This window comes from Bos mutus, chromosome 3 (assembly GCF_027580195.1).
Source record: "Bos mutus isolate GX-2022 chromosome 3, NWIPB_WYAK_1.1, whole genome shotgun sequence".
In the NCBI taxonomy this organism is placed as follows: domain Eukaryota; kingdom Metazoa; phylum Chordata; class Mammalia; order Artiodactyla; family Bovidae; genus Bos; species Bos mutus.
The window spans coordinates 48,827,213-48,841,551 of NC_091619.1; the positions used below are offsets into that span (position 1 = coordinate 48,827,213).

At 34.3% G+C, this 14,339-nt stretch overlaps 1 protein-coding gene across 3 annotated transcripts in view; it reads right to left on the minus strand.

Moving 5' to 3' along the window:
* Positions 1 to 1,598: 1,598 nt before the first annotated feature.
* MTF2 (metal response element binding transcription factor 2) overlaps positions 1,599 to 14,339 on the minus strand; it is a 74,021-nt gene continuing 61,280 nt past the window's right edge. For all 3 annotated transcript variants that reach the window (XM_070367670.1, XM_005894687.2, XM_005894683.2), the window contains 6 exons: positions 11,959 to 12,026; positions 10,309 to 10,479; positions 6,185 to 6,290; positions 6,013 to 6,065; positions 5,791 to 5,895; positions 1,599 to 4,422 (listed from right to left, as the gene is read on the minus strand). In XM_070367670.1, the coding sequence (XP_070223771.1) occupies positions 4,065 to 4,422; positions 5,791 to 5,895; positions 6,013 to 6,065; positions 6,185 to 6,290; positions 10,309 to 10,479; positions 11,959 to 12,026 (861 nt within the window). In that variant the 3' untranslated portion in view covers positions 1,599 to 4,064. The remainder of the gene's footprint in view (positions 4,423 to 5,790; positions 5,896 to 6,012; positions 6,066 to 6,184; positions 6,291 to 10,308; positions 10,480 to 11,958; positions 12,027 to 14,339) is intronic.

The window sequence follows — 14,339 nt, forward strand, 5'->3', positions numbered from 1 at the left end:
AAGGGAGTCAGTGGAAGCCAACAGGCATATGCAGACCCTCCTCTCACTAAGTGAGTTCAAGACTAAACAAAGTTCTCTGGAATATAGCTATACATTTGCCAGCATTGACCTTAAAATTATCTTGTATATGTTCCATGACTTCGATGTCAGTGCTGCTCTTGTAATATTCAAGAAAACTCAACAAAAGTAAACAATAAGGAATAAAGATTTCTGTCAGATAGAGTTGAGTTCTGGAGGGCTAAAAATCATTAAGATTTTTTTGGCTCCTCCAACCCTACCCCTAAACCAAGTTGTGCCCATTTAGGGCACAAATATTCCCCCCTAACTGGGAAAGCAGGTCGTAAGGTAGAAGGGAAAAAAGGACTGAATACCTTTCATTAAATATAAAGAATAGAAATTAATGATTTTAAACAGGACATAGTTTTGCTTTATGCAATAAGTACATTTTATCATCTATGAAGGTTTTATTCATTTGTTGGCTTGCTTAAATCTAGTGGAAAATTTTCTTGAACGAGAAATCACATTCCCTGAAGATACTGCAAAAGTGAGGAGTTATTACTAAGCATCCAAGCATCATCTCCAACAAAGAGAAACTACATAGGTAAAAAGCAGAGTGGGACATTGCTCGTGGCCCAATGGTTAATACTCTGCTCTCCCAATGTAGGGGGTACCCATTTGATCACTAATCACGGAACTAAGATCCAACATGCCACAGGACAAAAGAAGGAAAAAAGGCAGAAAGAGATTTTATTGAGTAAAAGTGAGGCAAGGGGAGAAAAAAAGAATGAACTGCTTAATTTGCCACCTTCTTCTAACTTTAAATATAAATACAGTATTACATTTTGATCTATTTACTGCTCCAAGATATTTTGATATTATGACTTAAAAGTTACTTGCTCCCATCTATTTGTTATTTAGAGCGCCAGTTTGCTTTCACAGTTTCTTTCATCTCCAAATCTATATCAGACAGGTATCAAGTTTCTTAACTGCTACTAATTATAAACAAATTCCATGATAAAATTCTCACTTCACATTTAACTATCAAGTTTTTATTTCCCTGAGGAAAGAACATGACTAGTCAACTGCCAAAGAAGAAACTGAAAGAGACTTCTGGAAGTATATTCATAGAGGTAGTCCAACGTAACACAGACATCTTCCTTTGCCATTATATTCTCATTCAAACAACCCTAGAACCAGAGTACAAGTTTGCTATAACTATACAAATAAGATCAGGTTCCAACCAAAACTTAATAGTACCTAATAAAAACTTCCAATCAAATAGCCCAAAAATTATTTCTACCCTAACACTAACAGAAATCTTAATATACACAATAGAAACTAAAAAAAACACAATAGCAAATAAAACAAGAAGAAATACCCTCAAACTCACATATCAGTGAACATTCACTTCTATTAAACATTCAGTAACAAAATAAATCCAACAAGATAAGATCTGACTTCATCACTCCTACATTAGAACTGACAGAATAACTCTGATAGCTTTTATTCTGTTTGATCACCTAAAGGCCTTAGAATCCATATTTATCCATGACTATTAGGGTATTTATAAAATATATTTGAGTAAAAATGAATAAGGTACACTATTTATACATCTTTTCTTTCTGTAGCCTGGGGCAAAGCTTTTCAGGAAAAAGAAAAAAAGAAATCCTTTTATGTAAACCCTAACACCTTCTATATAGGTAAGAAGAAAACAGCTGAAAGGCTGAATTTTTTTGAAGTTTGGGGACAGGGAGATAGATACCTTGTCTTTCAAGTATAAAGTGTACAAGCTGGCTAAACATAATTTATTTCTTCAGAGGATCATATGAGCATGTAATAATTATTAGTATTTATTGGGAGGACAAGAGGAAAATGAAAGTAAAGTTTTATAAAGATTAACTCAAGTGAACGTATTTACAACAGAACTAGAAACTCTTTAGCTCCCTGGCTAGATGAAAGCAGCCATCTACTGCACTAGTGTGTATTTTCAGCAAAATACAGAAGCAAAACTCATTAGCTCTTTAAAAAATACACACATTTAATGTTCGTCTGTTTTAATTCTAAGTAAAGCAATTCCAAAAATACAAACTGAACATCAGAGCCATGTGAACCACCATGATAAAATAAAACAGACATTCACAATAATTACGTCTAAAGACAGTTCAGCTTAATAAATCATCTTCCAAGTATGCTAAAGAAAGAATTACTAAAAATACTGCTGGTGTTCAGTTAGAATTAAAGGACTTTGGGGAAAATGAAATAATATGATACAGGTGGAGTGAATAAGGTTACACCGGATTTACATTTTCCATTACCCCTAGATATAAACAAACATTCAAAATCAACACAAACTCTTGTGTGTATTCAAAATATTGCAGCTGCAGGAAAGGCAACTTTAAATTAATAGCTAGGGGAAAATCAAGTTTTGGTGGAGGTAAACAGAAGTGACAGTTCTTAATTTGCACTTTTGTAAAGCTCATTTATACCTGGCCAACCAGGAACCAAATGCAGGACTACGAAGTTCTCTGCTTCTTTTGGCTATAATGTGACAAGAAAAGGTCATCTTTTGAAGATGTTTAAAGAAATAAAGCAACTTTCTTATAAACAGTCAAATAATCAATCAATGGAATAAATAAGCACTAACCCACATTTTTAACCGCTCTGTAATCACTACACTTTACATATTTTTCATTTTGGTGGCAAACTCTCCAATTTTTAGGCTAAAATCCACCAATCACTTTTAAGAGTAAAATGAACAGCCACCAAAATAAGAATATTCTTCTGTTTACTCTTTGGCTAAAAAAGAAAACAAATAAACAAAACAAAAAGAAACAGAAGACAACTCTAACACTGGTGATAAAAGAAACTGTTTTTTTTTTTTTTTTTAAACACATGTAAAATAAAGTTATCAATTTAAATCTTGGTACATTTCATAAAAACAAGAGGTAATGTTGTAATAAAACAGCAGCTGCCTCGCAGGCAACACTGTTTGTTAACCCTGTGCAATAAAATACTTTGTTCATACTACACTTATTCAACATGACTAACAGTTACTACAGACATTTCAGGAATCTTCACGGGATTCCTATAGACTTACTGTTAAAACTGAGAGACATTTACAATCATAATGTGCCATGAAAATTTGAAAACGTTACTTCTAGTAGGAGATAATGTTCATACTATTTGAATTTGTTTTAGGTACTGAACAGCTGAGTTACAAGGACTGATAATGAAAAGCATTCGAAAAAGCCCATGAACACTGTTGTTCACACCCTTCTTCAGAACACACTAAACTTGTTTGACACATTTCTCTTCATACATAGCAAGCAACAGCACCCAATAAAAGCCTGAGAAGAAATGCTGCTGTGTAAATACTGCAACTATTCCTGAAAAAAGAATTATGGGATATATACTCCAAAGCTGCCCATTCCCATAATTTGTATTGCATAGGTCACATAATCAATCACACACATATATATACACGTGTGTATATATATGCACATGCAAAGAATATATTAAGACGACAATGAAGTCTAGTCACAGAGCAATTTACAGGCTCAATATATTTTTTACACTTTGTTTGAAAGAAAATTTCAGTATTTTACAGTCTTTTAGTAGGCATTATATACACTGCACTTCTAAAAGGTATTGAAATAAATTTTTTCCAACATTTTGGTAACAAAACAGACAATGTTTCTCCAAATACTTGTGCTATCTATCTACATGATCAGTTTGCTCTGAGAACCACTAACCACAAAAACTGACTCAATGGAATAATTAGAAAAATTATCTAACACCATGCATGGGTTTGAATCATTTTTAATATCCTATCCTAGAAACATTCTACAAATCTTAAGATTTAAAAAATTAAGTCTCTGATTTTTAAAAGATATCTTTTTATGACAATATCCATAACATTGACAAGTACATGTTAAGGCTAGTATCATCTTATGTGATTTTTTTAACCTTTTTTTTTAAAGATAGTAAAAGCCAGACTCCTTTAGGGTTTTGAATTGTACCTACAGAAAATGAGAGTGCAGTGAACATAATGTTCAGTCCTACAGTCAGGACGCAGTTGCTCCTTCCCATTCCACAAGATACTGCACCTTTCCATCAAGTGTCACCCGACGAGCCAATACTCGGTATTTTTCACCACATGCTATTCTACCTGCAGCACCAAAATAACTGGTAATGGAGTTTTTTAGATGATTGAGTTGTAACTCCTGATCTGCTAAGTTATTCAAAATCTCTGTGTTGAGTTCATCAAATTGGTAATCTTCTTTGCCTTCATCATCTTTTACAATTTCTGAGTTCTGAGTCTGGAGTGCTCTTCTTGGAAGACGACCCCTTCTCCTCCGTAAATGTGGTATTGCAGCAGGCCAAGATCTTCCTGTACGAGTTCTTTTTCTGGAGTCAGATAATCTACAGAACAAAAAAGGCCACAATTGTCTACCCTTGCTGACACAAAAATCAGCCAAATCAAAACAACAAATGCTATATGAAATGGATTATCACTCGCCTTCATTAAATTCAATCACCTTCTTGGGGCTGACATTTGAAGAGCTTTTCTTCCTTAACTATGTACTATTAAGCTTAAAAGAATCAGAGGAAATTTTGATTTATGAAGCCAACAAGGCAAATTCTTACTTACCAAGAGGATTTTTAAGTCAGATCTTGTCAACATTTTTATCATTAAAAAGAAGAAAGTTCATTCATTCATTCACTCAGTGCAAGAAATATTTAATAAGTACCTATTACATAAAAGACACCTTTACATATGCTTTAACTGATGGCAGAACCAGTATAAAGGTTCTCTTGGTTATCAATTGTAGGCCTATTGTTAAGTAATATAATAAATTGAAATAAGCCTAAACTATACCCTTGGTATAGCTCAAATGATATTGGTCAAATTTAAATCTCTTATCTTCTGTGTTCTCTTAAGAGATTAAGTGAAGGGACTAAACAAGACAAGCTTTGAGTTCAGAGATTCAAAGATTTTATGATATTATAAAACAAGGTCAAAATATAACATAGCCAGAGAAGTCTAAATCATACTGCCCAAGTTAAAACCCCAGTTTTGTATATTTGCTAATAAACATGCCATCTTGGGCTTGTTACAAAAACCCTCTAAGTCTCAGTTTTCTTATCTATAAAATGGAAACAACTCAAAAGACTGTTTTAAAAACTAAATAAGACAATGTACAAAAAAAAGATAATGTGCATAAGCTTAACAGAATCCCTGGTTGTGAAAACGAAAATTAAACAAAGGGAAGAATAAAATCTGCAAGCTCATGGCCCTGGCCCCAAATAAACTAAATTTTTCTTACCTGATACATCAGACTTCAGGAAAAAGTTGCCTTTCTAAAGAGTTAGGTTAAAAAAAAATACTAGAGGGAAAGTCTGTTATTGATAAAAAAAAAAATCCTGAATTTAAAATCCTTTTTCTAATAAAAAGGTTTGTGTGCTTGATTCTAACTTATTAAAAAAAAAATTCACACTTGTATATTAAAAGTATAAAAAGGTCTCACAGAAAAGAGCACATCTATAAACACCAGGATACCTCTTCTTTGTGTACATAGCAAAATTCCTGACAAATCTGAAAATTTTAACATCTGTGCTCTGAAAAGTAAAAATATTCAGATGAATATTAACAACCTAAGATATAGACTACATCTCAAAAGCTGCAAGACAAACTGGTATCACTTTCAATTTTTTTAAAATGTATTTAATCATCATATTACAAAGAAAAAAACCCTAGAGGAAAATTAGTTAAGAACATAAAATATCTACCCATAATGCCTGGAAATACTAGACGAGGTAGTTTCTTTTGCACTGGAAGCACCCGTGAAATCCACATCTGAGGTATTGGATGAATGTGCAGTTCCCTCAGTTCTCCTGAGACAAAAGAATTTAAATGGTATAACAACTATATTACATAACAATAGAAATACTAACTCCCCCCCCCCCCAAGAAGAAAATTCCTAAGATAGGCAAAAGTAACTTTCTATTTACCCTATAGAACAAGGTAAATCCAAACTAGGATTCTCTGAAATTGACTCCTTATCCTGGAAAAGAAAAACAAAAATTTAAAGAATAGTTTCTACAAGTAATGAAAAGAAATTAGTTTCTCAGTAATTTCAAGCAGACTTCTTCTCTGAGAACATATACCAATATATCCTCTTACCAAAGGTGGCTCAGCAGTTTTCTGAATCATTTTTCTTGTATACGGGCCAGGTGGACGACCTACAGATTTTTTCTTTCCTTTTTTTTCTATGCCATTGCTTACTTCCCTGAAACATAAAACCATTATGTATTTAATCTCTGCAGAAAGAAAACAAAAAGACAATGGACAATATAAACTGTCATAACCTCTACTTATGTAGTAATTAGATTATAAAAACAAAGTTAAGCTGAATCTACAAGTTTAGTCAAGTTCAGAGATAATATATTCTAATTTGAATAAATATTTCTTAAACAGATATTTACATATGAAAGGTTTAAAGGAAAAATGTTCTCTAATAACAATTTTTAAAAATACATATCACCTAAAAATTTTTTACAAAACAAACAAAAAAAGTACTACTGTATTGGATGGAAGATTTCAAAACTCCTTTAAGTTCAATTATTTCATTTAGGTTGTTACTATGTAGGTACTTGGAGGATGTTCCAAGAATTTAGTACTAAATTCAGTAGTATGAATTCAGTAGTTAACCTCATGGAGTCAGGAAGTATTTATGTTAAAACTGTTCAGTCCCTATACAGTAGCTCTAGATAGAAATACCCTGTGGATTCCTGAATGATGCTAATCAGAAAGAGGTTGGAGAATGTAAAGAAGGAATCCTTCATATTATGTAGGGGAATCATTCAAAGGACAAAATTAGAAAGTTTTAGAAAACCATTTTGGAGACATAAAGGAAAAAATCAAGCATAAGGAGGGAAAAAAAGAAATAGGTCAAGAACATAATTAACAGAAGGGATGAATGACAAATACCAATACACAGAACATCTATTTCATTTAATCAATAAACATCTCCATATAAAGGGAATACTAACAATACAAATACAAAAATGTTCCCTGTACTAAGGAGTTTGAGATCTTCCCTGTTAGCCGGTAAAGACTCCACCTGCAATGCAGGAGACCCCTGTTCCTGGGTCAGAAAGATCCTGTGGAGAAGGGATAGGCTACCCACTCCAGTATCCTTGGGCTTCCTTGGTGGCTCAGATAGTAAAGAATGTGCCTGCAATGTGGGAGACCTGGGTTTGATCCCTAAGTTGGAAAGATCCCCTGCAGAAGGCAGCAGCTAACCACTCCAGTATTCTGGCCCGGAGAATTTGATGGACAGAGGAGCCTGACGGGGGCTACAGTCCACGGGGTCACAAAGAGTCAGACATGACTAAGTGACTTTCACACACACTAAGGGGTTCACAGTATAGACAGAAGACAATAAACATATATACAAGCAGAATAATAAAATGGATTAAGTGCTACAATAACATTATCCAGGAAAAACTGAATTAAAAAACAAGGTAAAGGAACAGATTTATATAATAAGCTAGAAAGAGGTGAATGGAGAAAACAAGAAATGGCTATTCCTCCACACCAAACTGGCTAGGGAAATAAAGGTGGAAGTACCAGGAAAGAGAAAGTAGAGAAGCAGAGGAAGAAAGTGTAACTAGAACTATAATCCAAAATCTTATCCAAGAATAAGATGGGGTGGGGTGTACATTCATTTTTTTGGCAGGATGATCAACATAACATTTACAAAGGACCCCTGGACTAAAGCAAGTACCCTTTAGTCCAATTCATACAAAGGGCCCAGAATGAACTGAGAATGCCTTTAGAGAAAGTTGGACCATTATCTGGTCACATCAAATGAGAATCTGATAACTACCACAGACAGAATGTCCTATCGAAATCAAAATAGGGACAAGAGAGATTGTGGAAATCTTTTTTCTAATTTATAATATAAGCAAAGCTAGAAAAAGATTAATAATAAAAATCTGAAAGTCATAGGAATAGTATTCTTTTCCTTCATTAAAAAAAAAAAAGTACTATCTACTTTATTACACTGACAACTCTCTGTAATTATTTTTTCTTATTCTCCAACATGATTAACTTATACCTTATGTATTGGCTCCTTAAATTTCTCTCTCAGCTATCTTTGCCTCATCATTTCATTGAGAAAACAGAAGCTACTAGGCAGTAACTTCAGTCATCACAGAATTAGCATTTGTACTCATATTCTTTTTCTCTCCACTTCAACAGAAGGATGTTAAGTCCTGCTTTAGAAGGCCAATCCCACATTTAGATTCCCACATCCTGTCCCTTATGTCTCCTCAAAGACTTTATAATATCTTCAGTTACCTCTTTCTTCTGTACCATTCTCCTCCACTGACATACAGAAACAGGTTACAATTGTCTTACATCTATTTTTTAAAAACCATCACTTGATTCAGCTTCCATTCCATTTGTCTACTTCCCTCCCTTAACAATACACTGAAACTACTTCTAAGAGTTGACCACACATACCCTTCCCACTTTCTTCATTCTTTCAAAATTCTTAAAAAGTATTTCCTTTTTTCCCCTTTTCCTGTATTATTGTCATCATCATTATTTTGAATCTTCCCATGTCCCCAATTGTAGAAAAAGACCAGTTTTGACAGTAAGTTGAGCAGTGCGAGACTCGATCATACTGTCCCACTTCCACCTGACTTTTACCTTTAACACTTAAGAAAAATAGTTTTTGTCAAAATCACTAATAACAAAATGTTATCTAATCCAATAAACATTTTTCTCTCATCTTAACCTGCCTCTCAGCAACATTCAGTACTGTTTAATAGACCCATATCTTTCTCAAACACTCTCCTTCACTTGGTTTTCATGACATCAAACTTTCCTAGTTTCCTCCTGTTTCAATGATTGTTTTCTAGTCATCTCCTTCATTTATTTCACTTCTTCCAAATCTCTAAATAATACCAGGACATTATTCTGGGCCACATTCTCTTCTTTTCTCTCTCTAGGTAATATCATCCATTCTCATGGTTTTATAAATCAACTTCAAAATTTATTACCATGGGTCCTGAGCTCCTGACTGAACACACCCAATTGCCTGTATCTAACATCATTACCACTTAGATATACCTCATAAGAATCTTGAACTCAGTAAGTCTGAAACAGAAGAATGCTTTATTCACGTCATCAAAATCTATTCTTCCAGTTCTTGGTAACAGACACGACCAATCACTAGTTGCTCAAACCAGATATCTGGGCATTGTATAACTTTATCTCACCCTTCCTTTAAAAATTTAATTCATCAGCAAAGCCAACAAATTATTCCTCCAGTGGAGATCTTGAATCTATTTCCTCTCTACTTGACTGCTATCACCTACAACTGCACAAGCCACCATTATCTGTCACCTAGAAAACTCAAAGTCTTCATTTTTTCTTGTTTCTACTCTTCCTTCTATAGAATTTGTTTTCCAAACAGATCCAAAGAAGTATTTTAAAAGATAATTCAGTGTGCATACATCTTTATATAGCTTCCCATTATTCTGAGAAAACAACCGAAACTCTTTATGAGGTCTACAAAACACATGATCAAGCCCCACCCAACCTTTCCAGTACCCAATACTACTCTCTCCAGCCCTTGCTCACACCTCAGTAGCCTTCTGTAAGTTCCTAGAACATGCCTCATAGCTTCACACTTGTTATTTCTGCTACCTGAAGTATTCTTCCCTTTATTCTTCACATTGTTAGGTCATTCTCATTCTTTAAAGTTTCAGCTTCAATATTATTATAAACAGGCTTTCTTAAGTCGCCTTCTTAAAGAAGACCCCTATATCTCTATCCATCCCAGTACAGTCTAAATCTGTTTGCTATTTCCTAAACAGTATTAACATGATCTATAATTATTTTGTTTACCACCTTTCTTCCCCATTATAATGTAAACCCCACCAGGGCAGAAAGAAGGTCTTACTTATTATATCTCCAGCACTTAGTAAGGTGCTTGATAAATAGAATGAATGAACAAACGAATGAGAAATGAACAAACAAATAGATACTTATGCTGTTTGTGAACAAAATCAATAGGGCCTATTCCTGGAAAGCCTTAGATCTATAGTAAATAAATAAACATCTAGCATTAACTCTTTATACCTTGTTCAAGCAAGAAATTTTAAATAGGATAACAAATCAGGGTCACTGCCACTTGTACTTTCAAATATACTAATGAGGCTAAGTAACACAAAAAAATTTTTTTAGTTACAAATGAGCTAAAGAGAAAAACTAACCCACAGATCAACTTTTACCTTGATTCAGATATAGGTTTGGATGCCTTTCTGCCTTTAATTTTAAATTCATGAGAGGTTCCTTCAGGTTCTTTCTCTGCTTTGAAAGCCACATTTGGTGGCACAGGAGGAACACGAATTCGCAACCCAAACAAATGCTTCTTCTTCTTTATTTCTTTCCCAGACATAAACCTAAAGTTTAAAAAAAATTAACTAAAAATTTAAAACTGAACACATATACATGGAAGACCCTCAGTCGTAAAACACATGAAAGTATATCCAATACCACCCCTTGCTTTGGTTTTTTCCCTTTGCTTTCTTGGATTCTTATCTGCCCCAGAGCCAGTCCACAGTAGGATATGACAGGGGAGTAGGAGAGAGGAATAGTATTAGAAGGGAGAACACATGTCCGCTTTTCTTTTTAAAATGTAGCATCTAACTTTTTAAAGAAAGAAGAGTACAGAGTGGTGTCTTTTTTAGTCTCAATGTGCTTTTCCACATTTTTAGTCTTATCTGTTACAAACACCTCAAAAAAGGTTTAGGGAAAAAAGAATTCTATTTCAGAGTGAATCGGTGAGGAGAGAAACCCTGGCCAGAAATAGGTAAGAGCATTTGGAAAAAGTACATCAATCCTAGAGGCCCAGTAAATAAAAGGAGTGTCTAGCATGTCAGATCTGGAATTGGAAATAACCTGGAGCAGAGGTGACATTTCTTGTGGGCTTGGGTTTCTGAAATATATGTTCTCTAATCCTTTCCCAAAGTCCTTAGAGTCCTTACTCTAAAATACCCTCTTAGTTCTACTAGAGGATGCCTGGCCTAAGAACCACTACCAAGTGCTTGGATTGCCATTCAACTTTTATGTAAGTGTGAGAAACCAGAGCTCCCATTTCTACCATAGCAGGAACAAAGGTATTTCTAGCACACTAAATTGGGATTACAGAATTCATTGTCCTATAAAGTATTTTTACCAGCACAGTAACTGCTCAGGTAACTTTATGGCTTTTTTAAGTTGTCCTAAAGATCTAACCACTTATAACATTTTTTAATGAGGAAATGTTGCTAAGTTCAAAAAAAGCAACATGTTACAAACAATAATGTTATATAATTCAATAGCTGGTTGAAACCAGCATATACATTTTATTTCTATTGCCTTTTTAAAATATTTTTAAGAGATGTAGAAATGCTCCTTTAAAAAAAAAAGGGAAAGATTTATATAAGAATATATCAATGTCACTTAATTATCAAAAACTTAGATCACTAATACTACTACTATTCCTAAAGACGGCACTAACTAAACTTAAAATCATAGAAGACCTCAATCATTTAAAAACCTATCTTCTCTTTAATATATCCCCCTATCTTCTGCATATTCCTACCAGCTAATATGATTCTGTTTTACTTTCAGCAGATTAAATTATAAGAACAAGTCATTACTGATTATGCTTTTTCAACTAAACTGACCAAATTCCCCTGAAATATTGATATGCCTTCCATCCACCATTTCCAGAGAACTGCTCCTCCCCTCTTCAACCTTTGAGAATCACTGGTTTACTCTGAGAGAGGACATTAAAATGGTATGTATTAACTCTACATCAATCCCACAATTCTTAATGCTATTATTCCTTATATTTACCAAATATCTCCCTCATAGGGATACATGAAATAACTTACATGGTCTTGTAATCATTTAATGCCTCCAGAACATGCTCATATCTTTCAGATTTTGGTGTGTCTGCCAGCTGTGAAGTATCAAAAAAACAATTTAGTGCACTGTAATTTCATTGATTAGTAATATACAGGTGAGAGAGGCAATGTGATACAAAAGAAAAGTTGACTAGTTGTCAGAAGATCAAACTTCTTATTTCAGGTGCTCACTGACCAGCTTTGTGACTTAAGGCCATTTAGCCTCTCAAATCTTGTTTTCTCACATATAAAAAAGAGAGTATAAATCTTTTACTAGTTTCTTTACTACTATCAATACTTGTATAGATAAAATGGTATGCTTGAAAGAACCATAAACTGTAAAATACAATAAAAATGGGATTTTATTATTTATCATTGAATTTACTTTGATTCTATAACCTGGGAAAATAATAATACATTAGAATTACTTTAATATCAACTATAAAGCTTCTAATAGATATTAACAGGAAAGAATATAAAAAGTAATGATAAACATGTCATTTTATTTCCCAATACTTCTAACACAAACCAACAACCTCTATAACTTTGAAAAAATAACAAATTTGGGGATTTTATTTTCATACCAATTACAGACTTTGGTTAAGCCTAAAATCCAAAGTGACTCAGTACGTTTTTATCATCTTACACCATTTTAAAATATAAACATTCAATTCTGAAAAATATTCTATTTTCTTTCAAAAAAGTTTCTTTCAGAGTTATTTATGCCTTTTCTTCAAAGTTTAAAGACTAGGGCCCAACAGAAAAAAAATTAAATTATAAAAGACCATCTCCAATTAAAGCTATAAAAATTCAAACAAATGAACAACAAAAAATTTTCCAAAATATCACCATTGACTTTCAAAATGACTGCCAGTAATTTTATTTAGCAGCTGAAACTCCCAAAGTTCAGACCTTCAAGTAAAAAAAAATCTGTCAAATAGAACACAGTAGGTAGAAGAGACTTTCACAGTCATCTACTTTTATTTTAGCAATTAGTCAACAGCTATAAACCTAAATTGCCCAAATTCACACTGCTGGTTAGCTAGAGAGGTAGAATTTGAACCCAAGTGACAATTAAGTATATTCCTTCAACATTCACTGAGAGCCCATTGTGAGCCTATATTGGGTACTTTAAGAGGAAAAGCAAAGTTTGGTGCTCATTCTCCTTAACCATACCACATCTTCCTATTGTAATTTCTAAAGTGTCCAATGACAGAAATTTTCTATTAAAGGAGAAATAATGGACTCGGACTTTATAATCCAAAAGAGACCTGAGATATCCACCTAATTCAAGTTTTCATTAATACTGTAATCCCTTTAATAGTACTCAAGAGTAATGCAACCCTGGTTTAACTAGTACCACAAATGAAACCTAATGAAGGAGACCATTCCATGGGTGAACAAAATATTCCTTCCTGGATTCTCTTTTATACAAGGCAGTTCTTCAAATATTTGACAGGGCTGGAAGAAGCACAAGCTGGAATCAAGACTGCCGGAAGAAATATCAATAACCTCAGATATGCAGATGACACCACCCTTAAGGCAGAAAGTGAAAAGGAACTCAAAAGCCTCTTGATGAAAGTAAAAGTGGAGAGTGAAAAAGCTGGCTTAAAGCTCAACATTCAGAAAACAAAGATCATGGCATCTGGTCCCATCACTTCATGGGAAACAGATGGGGAAACAGTGTCAGACTTTATTTTTTGGGGCTCCAAAATCACTGCAGATGGTGACTGCAGCCATGAAATTAAAAGACGCTTACTCCTTGGAAGGAAAGTTATGACCAACCTAGATAGCATATTCAAAAGCAGAGACATTACTTTGCCAACAAAGGTCCGTCTAGTCAAGGCTATGGTTTTTCCAGGGGTCACGTATGGATGTGAGAGTTGGACTTGTGAAGAAGGCTGAGCGCAGAAGAATTGATGCATTTGAACTGTGGTGTTGGAGAAGAGTCTTGAGAGTCCCTTGGACTGCAAGGAGATCCAACCAGTCCATTCTGAAGATCAGCCCTGGGATTTCTTTGGAAGGAATGATGCTAAAGCTGGAAGTCCAGTACTTTGGCCACTTCATGCGAAGAGTTAACTCATTGGAAAAGACTCTGATGCTGGGAGAGATTGGGGGCAGGAGGAGAAGGGGATGACAGAGGATGAGATGGCTGGATGGCATCACTGACTCGATGGACGTAAGTCTGAATGAACTCCGGGAGGTGGTGATGGACAGGGAGGACTGGCGTGCTGCGATTCATGGGGTCGCAAAGAGTCGGACACGACTGAATGACTGAACTGAAGAGGGCTAAGTATTAAGATTATGTTAAGGTTTTTAGCAGCACCATCACTTGATTATTTCACATTCAGTTCAGTTCAGTTCATTTA